This window comes from Pelobates fuscus, chromosome 12 (genome assembly GCF_036172605.1).
Source record: "Pelobates fuscus isolate aPelFus1 chromosome 12, aPelFus1.pri, whole genome shotgun sequence".
Lineage (NCBI taxonomy): Eukaryota > Metazoa > Chordata > Amphibia > Anura > Pelobatidae > Pelobates > Pelobates fuscus.
Window position 1 is genome coordinate 131,167,290 of NC_086328.1, and position 19,011 is coordinate 131,186,300.

General features: G+C 41.3%; 1 protein-coding gene across 1 annotated transcript; it reads right to left on the bottom strand.

The window, feature by feature from the left end:
• Nucleotides 1-3,726: 3,726 nt before the first annotated feature.
• On the bottom strand, nt 3,727-6,529 carry FSHB (follicle stimulating hormone subunit beta). The gene is made up of 2 exons (XM_063437694.1): nt 6,371-6,529; nt 3,727-3,957 (listed from the first exon to the last, which is right to left on the bottom strand). Exons 1-2 carry the CDS (start codon nt 6,527-6,529, stop codon nt 3,727-3,729), a joined length of 390 nt encoding a protein of 129 aa, XP_063293764.1.
• Between the last annotated feature and the right edge of the window lie 12,482 nt (nt 6,530-19,011).

The window sequence follows — 19,011 nt, forward strand, 5'->3', positions numbered from 1 at the left end:
TAATTTATATCTTTATACCATGTGCTTATGTTGTTTTGACATTTTAATCATTCAGCTATAGATCTCTCACATAAACATCTCAGTGGGTAGTAAAGCAAACACACACACAAACAAACACACACACACACAAACAAACAGACAAACAAACAAATACACAAGCAAACAAATACACACAAACGAACACACACACACACACACACACACAGATAAACAGACAATCAAACAAATACACACACACACACACACACAGACAGACAAACAAACAAATGCACACACAAACACAAACAAACAAACACACAGACAAACAAACAAATACACACACAAACAAACAAACACACACACACACACAAACAAACAGACAAACAAACAAATACACAAGCAAACAAATACACACAAACGAACACACACACACACACACACACAGATAAACAGACAATCAAACAAATGCACACACACACACACACACACAGACAGACAAACAAACAAATGCACACACAAACACAAACAAACAAACACACAGACAAACAAACAAATACACACACAAACAAACAAACACACACATTGCCATGCCAGTGATTCTTTGGTAGGTATTGCTCATGGTAAATACTAAGTTTATTCACTAAATATTGTAAATAAACAAACTGAGGACTTATTGAAGCAACATTGAGGCAAAAATACTAAACATTGAAAAAATATCCAACTCTCCAGTTTAACGTTTCAATCGATAATAGTTTGAATGAAATGAAAAAAAAAAAAACTGTCAATTGCCAGGAATCTAAAGATAATTTAAAATTTTAGGTCAAAATAAGCAAAGTGGAAAAATATCTACAAGTCACTTGTGTTTTCAGCATTTTGTGAAATTGACTTGAAATTCTTGATACATCACACTTAATGAATAAACCTGTTAGTTTTAAAACCTGTAGGTTTACAAACTAAACAACAAAGTTCTAGTGACTTAATTGCAGAATTTAAGTAAATATATCCAAGCTGGGATAATAGTGGAGTCGGGGGAATTTTCCAAATTCTCACTTTTCACCTGAATTCTGTTATTTAGTTTTAAGTTTACTCAAATTCCTAAACTGAGTGCATCGAAAACCAAATTGCGAAACCTGGATTAAAATATATCTTTCACTATTTTTTAGTTTCTTCCTTTGCCATTCTCTCTTCCTTTCCACTCTGGTGGGTGCAGATCACGGTGTTCGATCCTTCCAGTGCTTCTCCATGTTTTAACGTGGTGGCTGGTACACTAGATGGCAGCCCTGTCAGTCAATCAGAAACTCTGGGAGAGATTCCCCACATGAATCTGCACCTGCCAGAGGTACCACATGTCCCCTCAGTTTAGTGAGGAGGAGGAGAACCAAAATAGGAGACTTTTGATCCTTTTGATTTTTGATAAAGTGCCCCAAGGGGTATGAAACGCATTAGATGATTCAACTTTTTTTGTTATCCCCCCCATATACTACAGGATATGATGTAAGAACAATGCTATTGTTTTTGGCACTACAATCAATGGAGGTGTTATGTGAGTCTTTGTCCCATGAAAGGCTTTGACTTCAGAATGTCTGATCTCCCTACTGGTTTCTGGGTCCGCAAGGCTCTCCACCAGAGCAGACACTCCAGATGAATGTCCAATTGGACTGACGATAGTGCAGAAAGGAGCTTAGTTTGGGAATTCCTGGACACATTGTTTTCACATGCTGATAGAAAGTATCCAATATGTAGAATTCCTATGTTGCAGGACGGATGTAAATGTATAAATCAACAAGAACCCAAATTAAGGAACTGAGTCAGAAACGCATTTATGATGACTAGGATGACGGACTTTTCTCAGGTCGAAATACATGATTTTTTCTTAATTCTTTATTTTATTTTGTGCAACAAGGTGTACAGACAAGCCTGTGGTGCCCCAACAGCAGGCACAGGCGCATTTTAAGCATTGCTTTATATCATGGCAGAATACAGTCGCATATTTTCGTTTTACAGGGTGTAAACATATAGTCATTAACAATAGGTATGAATAGGAACGTATGTGTTTTTGAGTATGAGAAAATACCCAGAAAAAAAAAATATATATATATAATAGGATACAAAAACATTACCATTAATACTGCGCTGCTGCATACCCTCCCAATATAAACTGAAAACTGAAATTGGGGCGGTAGTCTCCAGGGGGCTCAGGTACTTTCTATGGTAGGGGACTATGGGTTTGAAAACTCAGACATCGTACCCACCCTTCGTTGTACACACCATGCCCGGACCTGGTGATCTCATAGTGATGGCGCCAACAAACAGTCTATGGTTACATGTTTTGGTAGCGACGCAGCGCGTGGGTCATAGGCCCATTTTATTTGAGTAAGGTGGCCCCCGTGGGACAGTTATGTCTGTGGCAACCCTTCAGCTTAGGGCTATGCAAAAAATGACTTAGGTATTAAATAACTAAAAAAAAAAATAAAAAAAATATATATATATATGCGACACATCTCAAGCTATATCAATTTAGCTATTTCAGGGGTAACTGCCTGTTATGTCCCACGAGAGCCATACTTAATGAGCACAATTTGAGTTAGTGAATTACAGTCATTAATGTCAATATTAATCTCAGCAAAGCCTGTGCGTCGTATATGGTCTGTGAATTTTAATGCCTAGCATATTACCTTATTGCGGTGTTGCCGCCCCTACGTAAATCTGAATAGCAGACAGCGAGGTGATAACGAGGAATAAAAGATCAAATTAACAAAAAATATAGAATATATAACATAGTATAAAAGTTAAGACACAAAGAATTATCAAAAACTTGTACATTTGCCGATTGTCTCTTGTATGGCCAAAATACATTATATTGAATTTTTGCTTGGTACCCCTTGAGCACACAAAGTTAGAGTAATGCATTAAATAATGATTTTTCACTTTATGTTAGAGAGTTCATTTCAAAGATTTTTTTGGCAGTAATTTCAGTTCTAATAAAATATATTGTTACTGTATTACTGTATCATCATTCTAGCCATATACATTTTGCGTATTTAATTTTAACTGTATGTTTGCTAATAATGTAAACATCTAAATATGGTAATGAGTATAGTGTGTATCTATGTGAGCTGAGAATGTATGCATTTGTATATATGTGGGCATGTGTGTATGACTCTATATCCTGGGAATATCAATATATATATATATATGCGTATAACCAACATGCATTGAGCAGTAAAATATATTTTGTGCCTAAGACTACAGAAACACTTGCACCAACTATACTGACGACCTCACAAAGTAGAGATTACATTTTTAGTAATTAATAGGTCAAGTAAGCAAGCACCAAACATTTTATTTACATAATTTTATTTCTAAATCAGTCTATTATAGAGACAAAATAGTCGTTATTGCTTTATACTTCTATAATACACTCATACACACCAAATATTCTGAGCTCCTAAAGCAGGATACTGGGGTGGGGGTAGGAGAGATAACCCAAATGTGTCCAGCTAGGCATTTTGATACACAAAATAGAGAAACAGGTTAATTCTTTCGGTGATACAAGGGGATGCATTGTAGTTGCCGTGTTGGTCCCAGAATGGACTTTGCTCATCATGGAGTTATAGTTAGCGAACGGGAGTCTTCCACCACTCGACCGACATGATTTAACTATAGTGTAGAGAAAGAATTTACCAAGTGATAGAAACATATATATCAGTCCAATGGAATGAACAGCCGATTTAATATTTAAACTCGTCATTCCTTCTCTTGTCTTTGAGTACAGTAGGATGGTCCTAAGCCCCTCACAGTGCAGTCAGATGTTTCCATATCACACTGCCCGCAGTGACATTCGGTAGCCACAGGATAGGAATAATAAGGATCCACGTTATCAGGGCAGCCAGGTAATTTCACGGTTTCATAAATAACTTGCTTGTAAGTGCACACACGCTGGGCCTTCGTCGTAAATATTGGCTTCATAGATGGATCCTGAAATATACAAATATCTAGTATTAGCACCGGCTACATCTGCTCCTTCTGGACTTTACATTTCACACCCACTAACTAAGCGTGGGGTTTGAACGAGATACCAAGATTACAGAGAGGTTTATTCGCAAAAATGTAGAACTTCGTAAAAGGGGACAAGACAGTCAAAATGGAAATATATCCAATTTAGCTATGTTTCCCGCTACGCAGGATTATTCGCTATAGTCTCAATTATTGGGAATTCATATCTGATATAGATAAACCAAAACATAACTGTCTTGGAGAATGTTTCCAATTTGGATATTTTGGTTAGAAAATGTATATTCGCTTTGAGTTCACGTTGAATTTCCAACAATTTACACAATAATAAATAACCCTGATAATATTTTGGCTTAAAATCTTGCCGTTCGTTGGCAATTCTCTACAATTAATTAGTTACATAAATGGTGGTTTGCCCATGTTGTGGTGTCATGCATAAACCACAGGAACCACATTCTTTACATAGTCCGTCCCGGTCTGTGATCGACAGAACGGAAACCACAAAGCAGTGAAAAAGATCTTCATAACATCTTGTTTACTGGTAGTTTGCCAGACATGGGGTATAGATAAAACAAAGGTCACCTATTTAATAACAGGAACATTTTAAAAGTACCAGTAACACATTTCTAGTTAATGAATGAGATGCTCCTTTCATTCCTTTAGGTTTTGCGGAATACTGAGTTGAGAGATTCTTGCCACAATACCAAGTACATAATTGCAATAAGTAGAGTTCTCTCGTAGGTTAAGGGTACAGTCATTAAACATTTACAAACTTTCTTATCATAAAAACATAGTTGATTTAGGGAACCATATAAAATATATACTTCAGGGCTTTAAATTTCCTAATACAGCCTCACAGAAGCCTATATTTTGTCCAGGAATCTCTAAATCAATTCCTGACCCAACAACTAAATTGGTAGTCCAGGGTTCCCCCGACCCTACGTACCAGTGCTATTATACTTTGCAACCAGGAGAGATGTTAGGTTGACGGTTTAAATGGCACTCTCTGTTCTCTTTGGCATCAAACACCTTATGGTTCTTTGTTATTGCATAAAATCATACTTTCGCTTTAAAAACCTGGATTATTATTATGTACATTTAATTTAATTGAGAAGAAAAGCTGTACGGCAGTAATTTAACTTCAAGTGGTGAAGAAATATTATTCAAAAAGCATATTTAATAATAATTACTTGGAAAGCAAATTAATGTATTCTCCTTGCATAGTGAATCTAGAAAGTAGATTTAGAGTATGTTTGCAGATCCAAATGAATTTATTTTTATTTTAAAAAATACACTAACAAACACCAACATTATTCAGACGGCTAATTGCATTGATGTATTCTCATTAGTTATTAATTTAAATGATAATTCATAAAGAGACTCTCACATATACACAGCACCTGATCATTTAAAGACGGGTAGCACAAACATCGAATTAATCTGTACCACACATCAGCTGTGAGCTGAATTCTACTCCAGACAAAAGCCTGCAAAGGTTCATGGGATTTGTAGTTTGCTAGAAGATGGCATTTTAATATTTCAGTAGCCTCACATCCATTTCAAACAGTGTAAGAACTATTATTTGCATTACAGACATTATTTTAATGAGCAATGCTTTATTAGACCAGCTAACACAGGGGCAATGCTAGGTTCCAGTCCCACCAGTGGCCTCTGCCCAAAGGAAACTGTGATGACCCCAACCCTAGCAGAGAGGTGTGAATATCATGACATATCCGTCCTCTCTACCCAGGTACATCATGCCGCCGATGCTCCCCAGGATCTCAAAGACAGGATAGTCAGAAACAAGCACATACTGCACAGCCAGGTATTCAATGTGATCCCACCATGCTACAAAATTACCAAAGGGGTGAGCAGCACCCCCTTCTGGCAGTCACCTGGGGGGCACCCACCGTTCCCCTAAGCAGCCCGGCAGAGCACGATATTACTGATCTTTCTTTTTATAATAAGTGGCTGCTTTGAAAAGCACTTGCCTGATGTTAAATTAAAACTAACCAAAAAATTCTTCCTGTCCCCCTCCGCCAACTGTAGACATTGGGGGCTAAAGAGCTGCATTACTGGTGCTTGAGATCCCCAATCTGAGCCATAGAACGTCTATGAGCAAGCACTTCACATGACTTGCAGTTCAATATTCTATTGTAGAAAGCTAACATCTGAACTACAACTCCCAGAAACCTGCTATAACCTCATGAAAGGCACCATGGAAAACATAGATCCGAATCACAAAAATCACAATATCACCTCTGCTCTGAAATCGAAGATATATTCGTATTGGCAAATGTGGTTATTTCTACTTATGTTTTCTGAATGTTATAAAGTCCTCATTATTTTTTCATTGTGTTAACTCTGTGGCACCGACCTTAGTGTGACAGTATCCCAAGCACCACGTGGCATTCACAGTAATGCAGACCCCACATTCCTCTTTCTCGAGTGCAATTGTTACATTAGAAAGTTCACACGTTGAGCAAAGGATCATATTCCAGCACAGGACAACCAGGCACAAAAATAGCTTCTCCATCCTAGTGAGAAAACAAAATGGCATGCAATCTCTCATCAAGACTCATATTATTAATATTATTATCGCCATTTATATAGCGCCAACAGATTCCGTAGCGCTTTACAATATTACTAGAGGGGGGATTTAACTATAAATAGGACAATTACAGGAGCGATAGGTTGAAGATTCTATCTATCTATCTATCTATCTATCTGCCTGTCTGTCTGTCTGTCTATCATTCTATCTACCTATCTAGTGCAATTATAAGACACTGCCTGAGAGCACAACATATGCTTTAAAATTTTTCTCAGTAAGTGTGCAATGCTATTTTAAGTGGGTATAGCTCAAAATCTTGCAAATCTATTTTTATCCTGTTAATGTAGAGGTGGGATGGAGGTGGGGGGACTAAGGGATCTTCAAAATGGTACAGATCTCTCTTGCCTGCTCTCTCTGTGACACATTGTCTACTGGACAACCTTCATTGTTTACCAAGGTAGACCCAGGAAATCAAGATCTGGGTCACTAGGAGAGCGGATCTCCTGTCTCCCCACTATGCACTCCTAGACCTTCCTTCTATAACTAAGTAGCAATGATATTAAACGGCAGAGATTGAGAACCCAAAATATTTATTAATGAGTCCTTCTTCTGCTTTATTACAATTGCTATATTTTATTTAATACAAAGGTTAGGAATGAGTAAGTCATGGGCTCTATTCTAAAAGTAGAACTGTCACCGTGGAAACCAATTCTTGCTACACTTGCTCTACTCTTAGACCTTTGGACCAGAGCTGTATCTATAGAGGACCTTTATCATTCAAATCGTGATATCATTAAATGTAGAAGTCTATCAGTAAATGTGTCATTACCTTTTCTCAGCTGGTCTGGCAGTTTCTTCTGTTAAAAGGGGAGAGGAAAGCCTTCTCCTTTTATATGTGCCTGTGAGTCCTGTAACTGACACTACGAGGATTTACAGGGTATTAAAAGAAGCATAAGGATTAGGTTTGGCTAGAAAGTGGAACCTTGGAAAAAACGATGTATGAAATATTTTTTAGAATTATGACATTTGAATCGTGCTCTTTCTAAATTACACTGAAAAGAGAAATATAATTATGGTTTAATTGACGTGATGATTCGTATATATCTATTAATATCCTGAAATAATTCACATGTACCCCCCCCCAATTTAGTAGACCACCAGGTGGTCCACCAGGCGTTGCTCCTAAACGCTAGAGTCAGAGAGATCTCTTATTTAGGAGCTTCCGTGCTGGCTAAGCTCATTGACTGAGAGTGTTAGATCTGAACGAGAGCTTCTCTGGCTGAGGTAGTGGATGCACGAGCAGACCCCAGGTAAGAAGTCAAACCATGGCCTAAAGGAACACGCTGGGCACCATAACAACTTCATCTAAATAAAGTTCTTATGATGCCAGGAGGAATCACCCTGAAGTTAACCCCGAAGTTGCCTCCAACGCCAGACTCAGCTTCCCCTCAAAGTGGCATCTGGCTTCTGAAATTTCACCTACAGGAAGTGTGGAGTGTCGCTGGGCAGGGGCACCGCTGATACTCTCAGCCAATTAGTGACACTGAGTCAGAGCATCTCCAAAATGGCAAGTCTTATGGGGTGTTCCTGGGATGCGTAGTTACCTACCAAAAGCTCAAACTACTGAAAACCTTAATGCTGGCCATGATAGAAAGGTGTCAGAACACACAGTGTATTGCAGTTTGCTGCGAATGGGGCTGCGCAGCCACAGAACGTTCAGAGTGCCCATGTTGTCCATTGACAAAAGTGCCTGCAATGAGGCGTGAGCATCAGAACTGGACCATGGAGCAGTGGACGAAGATCGTCTTGTCTGATGAATAACATTTTCTTTTAGATCGGGTGGATAGCTGGGTGTCGTTTACCTTGGGAAGAGATGGCAGCAGGGGCAGACTGAGCTCTTGGGCAAATTTGTCATGGACTGAAGGCCCGAAGCTCTCGGGAGCCTGCCTGTGGTACAGTAAATTAATGGCTCAGCCTGCACACAGTAAGGGGTAAATCTCTCCCTTGTTCAGCCCCAGAGTAGCACACTGAGGGGACAGCTAAGGGGCCTTCTCAAATAGCCATTAGGCTGCCTCTCAGGGTGGCTGAAAGAAATCCTCAGAGGCTCCAGGAGCAGAGCCTCTGCTGGGGAAATGAACCAGCCACATGAGCATGCTGCCTGTAACACTTATCAGGGCAGCTCTATGCGTCTCGTTCTGCAGGAAGTGACATCATGCTGTGCGGAGCTCCCTGGTCAGTGTTACCAGGTTCATGCACTCTCTCAAGATAATGTGCTTTGCGTCCCCCCACGAAATACCACCAAGGGTAAGAATTCCATCCTCCCCGCCCAAAGACTCAGAGAGGAGGGAAATAAATACTTTTTTTATTTAATCATTTTTTCCCCCCATTAAAAATGTTTTAAGTATCTAATCTCCCTCACTACTGTGCCATCACAGCTCCTATCCCTCCATCCCACTTACCAACCAAAACCCTTATATCCCTTACACCTCCTATACCACTGCTCTTACTACAGCTCCTATTACTCCTAGGCACTCACTACAGCCTCTACCACCAGGCACCCAGTATAGCTCCTACCCAGCTAATGCCCCTGTTACCCCCTGCACTCACTACGGCCTTTATCCCCCTGCATTCGCTACGTCTACTAACCCTCCCCCACACCCACTATCCCTCCTGCAATTACTACTAATATTATTTAATGGTGGTAATTATTAGTGCATTCATTCACACCTACTTCAAGCACATTCACTCTCCGTACATACATCCCTGCATTTACCGACTGTGCACACACATGACCCTGCATTCATAAGCATAAGCCCCTGTGTTCATGCACGCTGTCATTGCACACATGGAAATCTGGGTTCACACAAACAACCTACATGCAAAGATGGCCCTGCCTTTACACACACATACAGACTCTCAATACAGACATGTCCCTGCATACACACTCTGATGTCATGGACTATTATGTCATCATGGATAATGAATAAAAAAAACTGCACAAGCATTTAAAGGGACTAGTCACCAGGACAGCTTATTGTAGTTGTTCTGGTGACTATAGTGTCAATTTAAATGCTTGTGTAGATTTATTTTTTCTAATTCTTTCTGTCCCTGCAGGCTTTTTAATGTAAACACTGCCTTTTCAGAGTAAAGGTAGTTTTTACAATGCTGCATAGGAACACCTCTAGAGGCAGTCACTCAGACAGTCCCTATAGGTACTTCCTGGGTCAGTGTGGCACAATGTGCCACAATGTGCAGCACTGACGTTCAGCATCTCCACACTCTGCAAGAAGATGCTGATTGATGCTGCATGTGAAGTAACCTTACAATGTTTTCCTATGGAAAGGAGGCAGGTCGGGGATGGGCCAGCCTTGAGGAGACCTGGGTGACGCTTCGAAGATCGGGGGGAAAGTGTGGCGGCGACCTAAACGGCTATTTTAAACCTTTAGTGTCAGTAATACATTGCGTGCAGTAAGCAGATACATGTTCGTATTCCTGACACTATAGTGTTACTTTAAGGTGGCTCGTAACGTTTTTAATTCAAGACGCAAAATTTGGAGGTCTGCATACCTCCTACATACACAATTCACAAATATCCCTTTATACATAATGCCATGCTACACAAACACACACAAAAAATACTGCCCTATTTAAAAACAAAAAACATGCATTTAAATATACTCTGAATCCACATATCCTGACACTACACACAAAAACATACATATATTTACTTACACCAGGGCTCACAGTGCATATACACACAGAAACATACATTCACTTAGTTGCACCTACAATCAAAGACACGGTACACCTACACCAGCATATATGTTGGCCTGCAGGGGATCCATGTCCTAGTTTTGCCCGGGGGTCAAGGCCACTGTCAGTCCGTCCTTGGATGGCAGCAGGATGCACTATGGGAAGAAGGCCGGCCGGCGGAGGTAGTGTTATGCTCTTTGGAAAGCCTCCGTTCCTGGCATTCATGTAGATGTTACTTTCACACATCTCACGTACCTAGAGATTGCTGCAGTGCCCCCATTCACGGCAGTGGTCTACTCTGGTGGCGTTGGCCTCTTGCAGCAGGATAATGCACCCTGCCACAATGCAACAATTGTTCAGGAATAGTTTGAGAAAGACTTGGCCTCCTTGGATTGCCCGAGATCATCAAGGAGGCAGAGTCTGGCATTGTGTGGGAGAACATTGAGCAAAATCACATTTTTAAAGGGAGGTAAGATACCACTAAAATATCAGGAATACATTGTGTTTCTGACACTATAGAGTTCCTATAAAGGATCTACTGCTAATGTCTTCGTGCTCGATACCACAGGACACATTCAGAGGTCTTGTGGAGTCCATGCCTCAATGAATCAGAGCTGTTTTGACAGCATACGGGGGAAGTGCACCATATTAGGCATGCGGTTTTAATGTTGTGGCTGTTAAAAGTATAGTGTAATAGTGCATACGATTTTGTAGTTTTATTCCACTGACTAAGCAAGGCTGTATTTTTTAGTAGTGAAGGGTATAGATTATTGGTTGCTTGATGCTGTCTCAACCAATGCGCTGCAGGGCTTAGCTCTGGATAGCTAATGGAAGCTCCATAGCAGCAGTGTCTGGTCCTCTTGGCAGCAAAGAGGAGGCTAGGAGCCTGGTGGATCCCTGGTTAGGCTGGTTGACAGCCTACAATGTGGGGCACCAAGGCAGTCTTTGCACTATGACCATGATGGCACCATGCAGTGGTTATGGTGTGTTTGTCTAGCCCTGTAACTCCAAACCCTGTATATATATATATATATATATATATATATATATATATATATATTACCAACACGTGCTCTTCTACAATCATCTAACTATCATGCATTTCTAGTCATTTCAGAACAAAAATTCAGGGCTAACATGGACCGGAAAGAAATACAGATTATATAAACGTGGGCACTAGTTGGCAATGATGAGCTACAGACATTGTAAATGGGCTCATTTTCTGTTGCATTAGTTTTCTGTTGCCACAGATCAATCTGCAGAAATCATTAGTTGAAAGGAACAGAAATATAAATATTAGAATGTGTTGATACATTGTTAATGGAGTTTTAAACAAGCAATGTGCTAGCCAGCCTTCCAAAACTTCCATTGCTGCTAAAATGAAGGTCTCTCTCATTCATTTTACATCACTAAATTCATGATGTATTGTTTTGTTGGGATAAGCAGATCAGGTTCCTGTAATATGTTGAAAAGAAGAAGAAAAAACCCACAACATGATACTGTTTTAATGATTTAAAATTGTGTCTGCGTTTCCTTACTAAATATGTTCTTTTGATAAGGCAAAAAAAAATCCAGAAAATGAGTTTCACTTATACTCCATACTCACTGCTATGGAGGAACAAAAAATGTTTTCTTTTCAATACCAAATATGTTGAAAAAAGCAAAGATAAAAAAAAAACTTATATGAATATAATAGGACTCCCAACTTGTAAACAGAAAAAAAGCTTCTTAAAGTGACACTGTCGCTTCCAGGAACTTTGCATACTATGCTAAGATCCCCAATGGGTCATGCTTGTGGTACGTGCGGCAGAAGTTACGTAGTTACATAGTTACATAGTCTGAAACGAGACATGTGTCCATCAAGTTCAGCCTTCCTAAGTGTAAGAAGCTAGAGCGAGATACTTTATCTGAATATAGTGCCAGGAAAATAAAGTATGTTGCCTTCCCCCCGTGATACAGAAGGGGTAACGAACCCCTTCTGTCACTTGCCTGGTTACAGCGCCGATGTTCAGGCTCCACCTTTGCTCCTCCCTCGCCAACGCCAGCCGGCAGGGAGACCTAATGTACATGCACAGCAATGGCCGCACTTCTATTAGTACTTCCAGCAAAGAAAATCAGTTTAAAAGATTTAAAAAATGGACTTCAGGGTCCAAAAATAAACAAAAACAATCTGAATACAAAACAATAGAACCTACAGTCTAATACCCACTGCCATTGAACGCTGATCCTTATTGTTCATTGACTGCATACCGGGCGATTCTTCTACTTGGTCCTTGATGGATTCCTACATATAATTCATTTGCCAATGTCCTCAGCCTTTTGCAGCTCGTTTTCCCCTTAATTTCCCTGTGGAAACGCCATGAAAGCATCCGCTTGCCTTCCCCTTCTGGCTTCCATGTGTTACACTTCATGTTTCTGTGAGCTATGCGAACCTAGATCTCTCCAGCACTCAATACAAATGAATATTATTATTATTATTGGTATTTACTAATGTATCAACTAATTCCGCAGCGCTTTACAATTTTATGAAAGGGGAGAAATTTACAATACATGAAACTATTACACAGTGACACAGGAACAATAGGTAGATGTGGACCCTGCTCAAATCAGCTTACATTACCCTTCATCTTTCCAGCCTTGTGTTTAAGAGCTTTTCTGGGAAGCTCCCACCCTACCTGAGCACAATGCTTTCCCCGGCTGTTCCCACTTCCTATAACCTCCGATCCAATACTAGCACGATATTTAGTCTACCTCAATACAAAAAGAAAGCAGCCCGATCCTCCTTCTCTTACAGAGCACCGCAATTATGGAACGACCTCCCGCACAATTTAAAATCTTCCCCAGGCCTAAAGTCCTTTAAGAGATCCCTCTGTACATACCTCAAAACAGAATGCACCTGTCATGGGTGATTATATATTTCCTACCTGTTCTATGTTAAATTTTGTATTTATTGTGTATTAATATTGGTTTTGTATTTTATTGTACCCTAATGTATCAATGCAATGTTTTGTGGACCCAGGACACACTTGAAAACGAGAGAAATCTCAATGTATCTTTCCTGGTAATATATTTTATAAATAAAGTATCTTCAATCAATTGTTGCAATCATTCCAAATGCAAACTGAACATGTAAATAAATGAATGAATACAACGGTATCATATATACCTGTGTACTCTATTAAAACTTGAGGCAATATTGTACACATAGGAAAAAAACAACAAAATACTATCAACAAGTGTACAATTATATCACTGTGCAAAATCCAATAGTAATATGTTTAGTAACCTATAACTTAATTATTATCACTTAGTAATAATTTTTTATATATTTTTTTATAGAGACCTTTTACTTTTGAAATATTTTTATTGATACATTTTTCAATAACAATAACAAAAATATTGTAAGCACTACGATCAAACAGGGGAATATAAATGTATGTTTACATCCATTGATATATCATATAATATTGCAAGGCAAAATGAACATGTCAATAATAATAAATATATTATAGAAAGAGATGATTGTCCTTGAGGTTGTTTATATTAAGGTAGTAAAACATGAATTTCAGTAAGTTAAAACAAGTTAAAACAGCACTGTCCTTTCCCCAATCGATTCCTCTTCTCTCCCTCTCTCAGGACCTGTTCTTCATTTCTTCCTGTCTGCTCTAGTTTTCTTTAAAACATAAGACAAAGTAAGGACAATTTTGTCTTATGGAAGTTTCCTACATCTGACCATACATTACCAGCGGAGGAGCAAAGTGTGCTCCGTTTCCTGTGGTCAGAGACATTTTCCCACAATTCTTACCTTTCCTCCGTGTTCTTGCGATGTTTCCTTTCCGTATTCCTGAACGCCGGCAAAACTACCGAATTTCATCCTAACAGAATGAGAGCAATTTGTCCATTCGTGTTAAGAAGAAATGCAGGACTTTCGTTCGGATCGGAATTCATTCGAATGAATGAAATTCCGATACGATCGTGGCTGCATCTTGCAGCCGCTTAGTAGATAACTACCTAATTCCCATGGTATTAGGGAGCTATCTACCAAAAGTCTAGTCTAGTAAAGAGTGAGCAGCCTGTGGCTGTTCACTGTTGTAAGAAAAAAAAAATTAAAGTACTTCCTGCCCCCCTCACCCTAAAAATAGTGAGGGGTGAGACCATAAATCTAAAACCCTGTAAATAAATAAAACTTACCATTTGATGTCTTCTTTTTTCTAAAACCTTCTCTTTTCAGCCCCAAAAAAGGTAAAATAAAAAAAACATAAAACCCATCCAACTTATAAAATAAAATAAAAAACTTGAGCGCAAAAAATAATCAGCCGAAAAAGAAAAATCCTGACGCTAAAAAAACCCACTCCATCTTCACCCAACAAGGACACGGCGCAGAATGAGCTCCACAGGGCGAGGAAAGGCTTATAAAGCCTTCTCACGCCCTGCAATTAGGCTCCGAGCGCTCTGATTGGTTGGTGAAAGATGGATTAGTTGGTGAAACCAACCAATCAGAGCGCTCTGAGCCTAATTGCAGGGCATGAGAAGGCTTTATAAGCCTTACCTCGCCCTGCGGAGCACAGTCTGCACCGTGCCCTCGCCATGCTCCCCTCCTCCATGCTCTGGCGAGAAGGAGTGACATCCGCAGAAGAGTATCAGGCTACAGGGAGAACTTCGCCTCGGTGCTCGAAACCAGGTAAATATTAGCTTTAATTTTATTTGTTTTAACTTTGTGGGGGTGGACCACCTCAAGAAAGGTTACTCTAACCAAAGCCAGGATTTTAAGAAAACACTGTTCATCTGTGATCAATAGATACAGTTGCTTTATAATATAGTGTGTTTTACTTGCTGTACAAACATTCTAATATCTTTAACGAAAATATACTTGACTGCTATAAACAAATATATTCATGTAAGAGTAACGGTAACAAGATTATTGACTTTAATTCATTGATCTCTTCTATACTTAACTCCGGCTTATTCGGAATGTCATATTTCAAAGGCTGTGAACCAAATATAATTAAATAGGTACCATGTGTGAATTATTCAATGAAAACTGCTGACATTCTTACTTTAGACAACAATTGTTTGGGGCTTCGTTACAATCCTTCAAGACGGTTCTTACTGTGCACTGATGTAAGTGTTCCAGGAGCAGTATAACAAAAGACTGCCTTAACCTTGGTTTGTCTAAGAGAAATGAACTGAGAAGGCCAACCGCTGAGATGTGACTTTAAACTTGTGCCTCTAGATGGAGATAATAGTTTATTTTTTGCTCTGTTCTCAGTGTACGTGAAGATAACCTTCGAGGGATGGAAGCCGAGATACACACCTCTATTGACAAATACTTTGAAAACATAACAAATGATTTCAAAAATGAAATACAAGACGTGAATAGAAAATATTTATTGAACTTAAAAGAGAAAAAAATAAAATGACAGAAAAAACCTTTTATCATGTTCTCCCCCTTGTGAATGCATTACCAATATTGGTAAAGTTCAAATTCTGTGAATACCAGAATGTTGCTAATCATGTTTGCCTGTTAAACATTCCAGACTATCTGATACTGTGATAGTGTGTGGTTGCTGTTAGAGATAATGCCCGCTGCAGGTTAGAGTGTCCTTAGAGTTCATTCTATCAGGTCAGATCTCTTGAGGGCGTTGCGACATGTGCTGCTTGAGGCGTAAACTTTCGGATCTTTGTCTGTGACAGGCCCGTCCACGCAGTCTCCGCCGGCTCCATAATGCTTTATGTTTGCATGAGGTCTTCCAGTTCTTGGTAGGATCTCGCACAGTACATCGTGCCCTGCAGAGCCGGCGCGTCCATAAGGCGGCACAAGCGGCCGCCTCAGGGCACCAGAGTAGGGGACGATAAAATCCGAATCCCCTGCCTCTGGCTGGGGACTCGTATTTTTCAACTTACCTTTTTTCCCTGCAGCCTACAGCTATCACACAGAAGCAGCCAGAGAAGTCAGTCGGCCGGCCCCTTCTGATGATGTCAGGAGGAAGGGGTGTTACTTTCTCGGCTCTTCTCCCAGACTCCCCAGCGGATTACAGTGGAAATCACGCCCCCTTCCTGACATCATCAGAAGGGGCTGGCCGACTGACTTCCCTGGCTACTCCTGTGTGCTGGCTGCTCTTGTCCCACCTGACCACCAGGGATAAGATTTCTGCCTGGACCAAGGAAAGACTCGGGGGGGGGGGGGGTAGGGGGGATACACCCCTCTCAGCCCCTGTCCCCCTTCTATAGCTTATGTACCCCCACCACAGCCCCTGTGCCTGCCTATTCAGACCTTGTTCCCCCTTCTACAGCCCCGTTCCCCCCCTTTACAGCCCCTGTCCCCCCTTTCTACAGTTCCTGTCTCCTTTACTCTACAGCCCCTGTCCCTCCCTCTACAGCCCCTGCCCCCCCTCTACAGCCCCTGTCCCCCCTTCTACAGCTCCTGTCTCCCCTTCTACAGCTCCTGTCTCCCCTTCTACAGCTCCTGTCTCCCACTTCTACAGCCCCTGTCCCCCCATTACAGCCCCTGCCCCCCTACAGCTGCTGTCCCCCTCTTTTATAGTTTTTTTTAAGGGGGGGGGGCAGCAAAATGCATTTTTGCCTGTGTAGCCAAAAATTCTTGCACCGGCCCTGGTGTCCTGCCAGGTAAAAATAACGGTTCGGGGTAGTCCCCATCGGGAATGTCCTGCGCCTGTAACCTCTGTAAGAGGGGTCAGAGGGACCAATGCCAGGCCAAGGTATTCCTCGCGAGGTCCGGAAAGAGCATCAGCGTAGTTCCCAGAAAGGAGATTGGTGACTTTCCCCTCACAACCTCCAGGAGCAACGCCTTGTCCTGGAGGGAATGGACTGGAATCTGATGAGGAGATCAGGAGAGGCAGAGGGTGGTGCACCGTAAAGCTAGATGTCATGATCCGCCTCCCGAGACCCGCATGTCTCGGGAGGCGGAACATGCCATCTAGCTTTACGGCCTTGGCATGCTTAGGTGGGAGAAATGCCGCCAGGAACCATCGGATAAAATGGGGCAGGTCTGTCATCCCCAATGACTCTGGAGTTCTCAGAGCTTAAAATTGTACCTCTTTCGTCAGTCTTCCAAGGCGTCCATCCTGTTGTCGACTTTGTGCAGATTATGTTGTCTGCCAGCCTTTTCTCCACTGTTTATAGCCTGGTGTCGTGAGTGCTGTGCACTTCTTCTAGCTGGGTTACCTTGGCTGCAGTGCTTTCAACCGTTTTCTTAAAGTGGGCCATATCCCACGCCAGGTCCATGCACAGTTCAGCAACCATTGCCCTCAGTTGAGTAGCCGTGACCGGTTCTTAGTCTTCCTATGCCGGAGGGCTGGATCCAGAATTCTTGCCGAAGGAGGACCTTTCTCCTAGGCCAAGGGACAGGTCTTCTGATGAGCAGGATGAACCTTCACCAAGGAGTGCCATGTTGTCCCATGCGGCCTTTTGTGAGCTGTGGAATAAGTCTCAGATATCACGGCTCAGTGGGCTTTTGTCGGCTTTTGGACGTTTGGTTTTGCGCCCCATGTTGTGTCTGCCGGTCAGGTAGGTAGTAATTGTAGCGGATTGGTACCGGGCTGTCCCACGACATGTATGAGAATAAGTGTATTTGGTCATATGGCTGGTTTAATGTGTATGTACATGTATAGAAAGCATGGTATCCGGGTATAATGACAGTTAAATGTATGTAAAGAATTGTATTCCTCTAGTTGTTCGGTAGAATCATTCAAAATAAAACAAGGGAATGAAACTACCGAACAACCAGACCACCCAGGAATGAGTGTGCCTCCAATTACCGTTTGCAACAATGTTGCAAACAGGTAATTGGCAATCAGTGCAGTGTGGTCTTTGTCCTCTGGGTGGCCGCCATTCGGGAAACAAACACGTGGCGGCGGCCATCTTAAACTACCGAACAGCGGTGTTTTGCCGTCGAGTGTCTGGAACTAAAATCGGACACTTGACTAGGCAAACACCGCTGAGACCTCCATACTTCCAGAAATTCGTATGGAAACTACCGAATGACCCGCCGTTCGGTAGAAAGAGCCCCATAAACAAGGGAATTCATTCAAACCCTCTCCAGGCTCTATAACACAGGCAATTCGCCTGTTTTCATTCCCTTGTTTGTGACCGACCGCAGGGCCAAAATGCATGGAACTGTTTTCGGATACTTTACCCATGCGGTCGGTCAAATATTTGGAACCCCATATCTCACGAACCATTCATCCGAATGGGCTAATTTTTAAGTATGTTGGTCCCCCAGAATAGAGCTATCTGGGGATGTTGGATTTGTGGATGTACCCCAAGTATTTAGGGTACATCCAAAACTCGGGGAAAACTGTGTACACAATAAGGGGATTATGATGCTAGAGGAGGGGAGGAGATCTGTGGGAGGTTACTACTTAGAGATTGGATAATGTCTTAAGTGTTAGAACCTCCTCCCTTGCATGGGAGAGGGCTTTATAAGGAACTGTGGAATAAAGCTTGTCAGACTACTCCTGAAACTGTGTGTCGTCCAGTTATTGGGATTGCGATGGGGATACTGCTGTATTACTTTACCTGCTGGAAACCTTGCCTGTGGACTTAACATCACCTTGTTCCTGAGCCTCACTGGGATCTCTAGTGGAGAATAGCTGTGCAAGATCGGCTCTCCGCTACATTGGTTGGCAGCGCTGGGATCCAAACTCACAGAGGAACAAGCGTAAATGGAGTACGGATGGAGATTGATTTTTCTG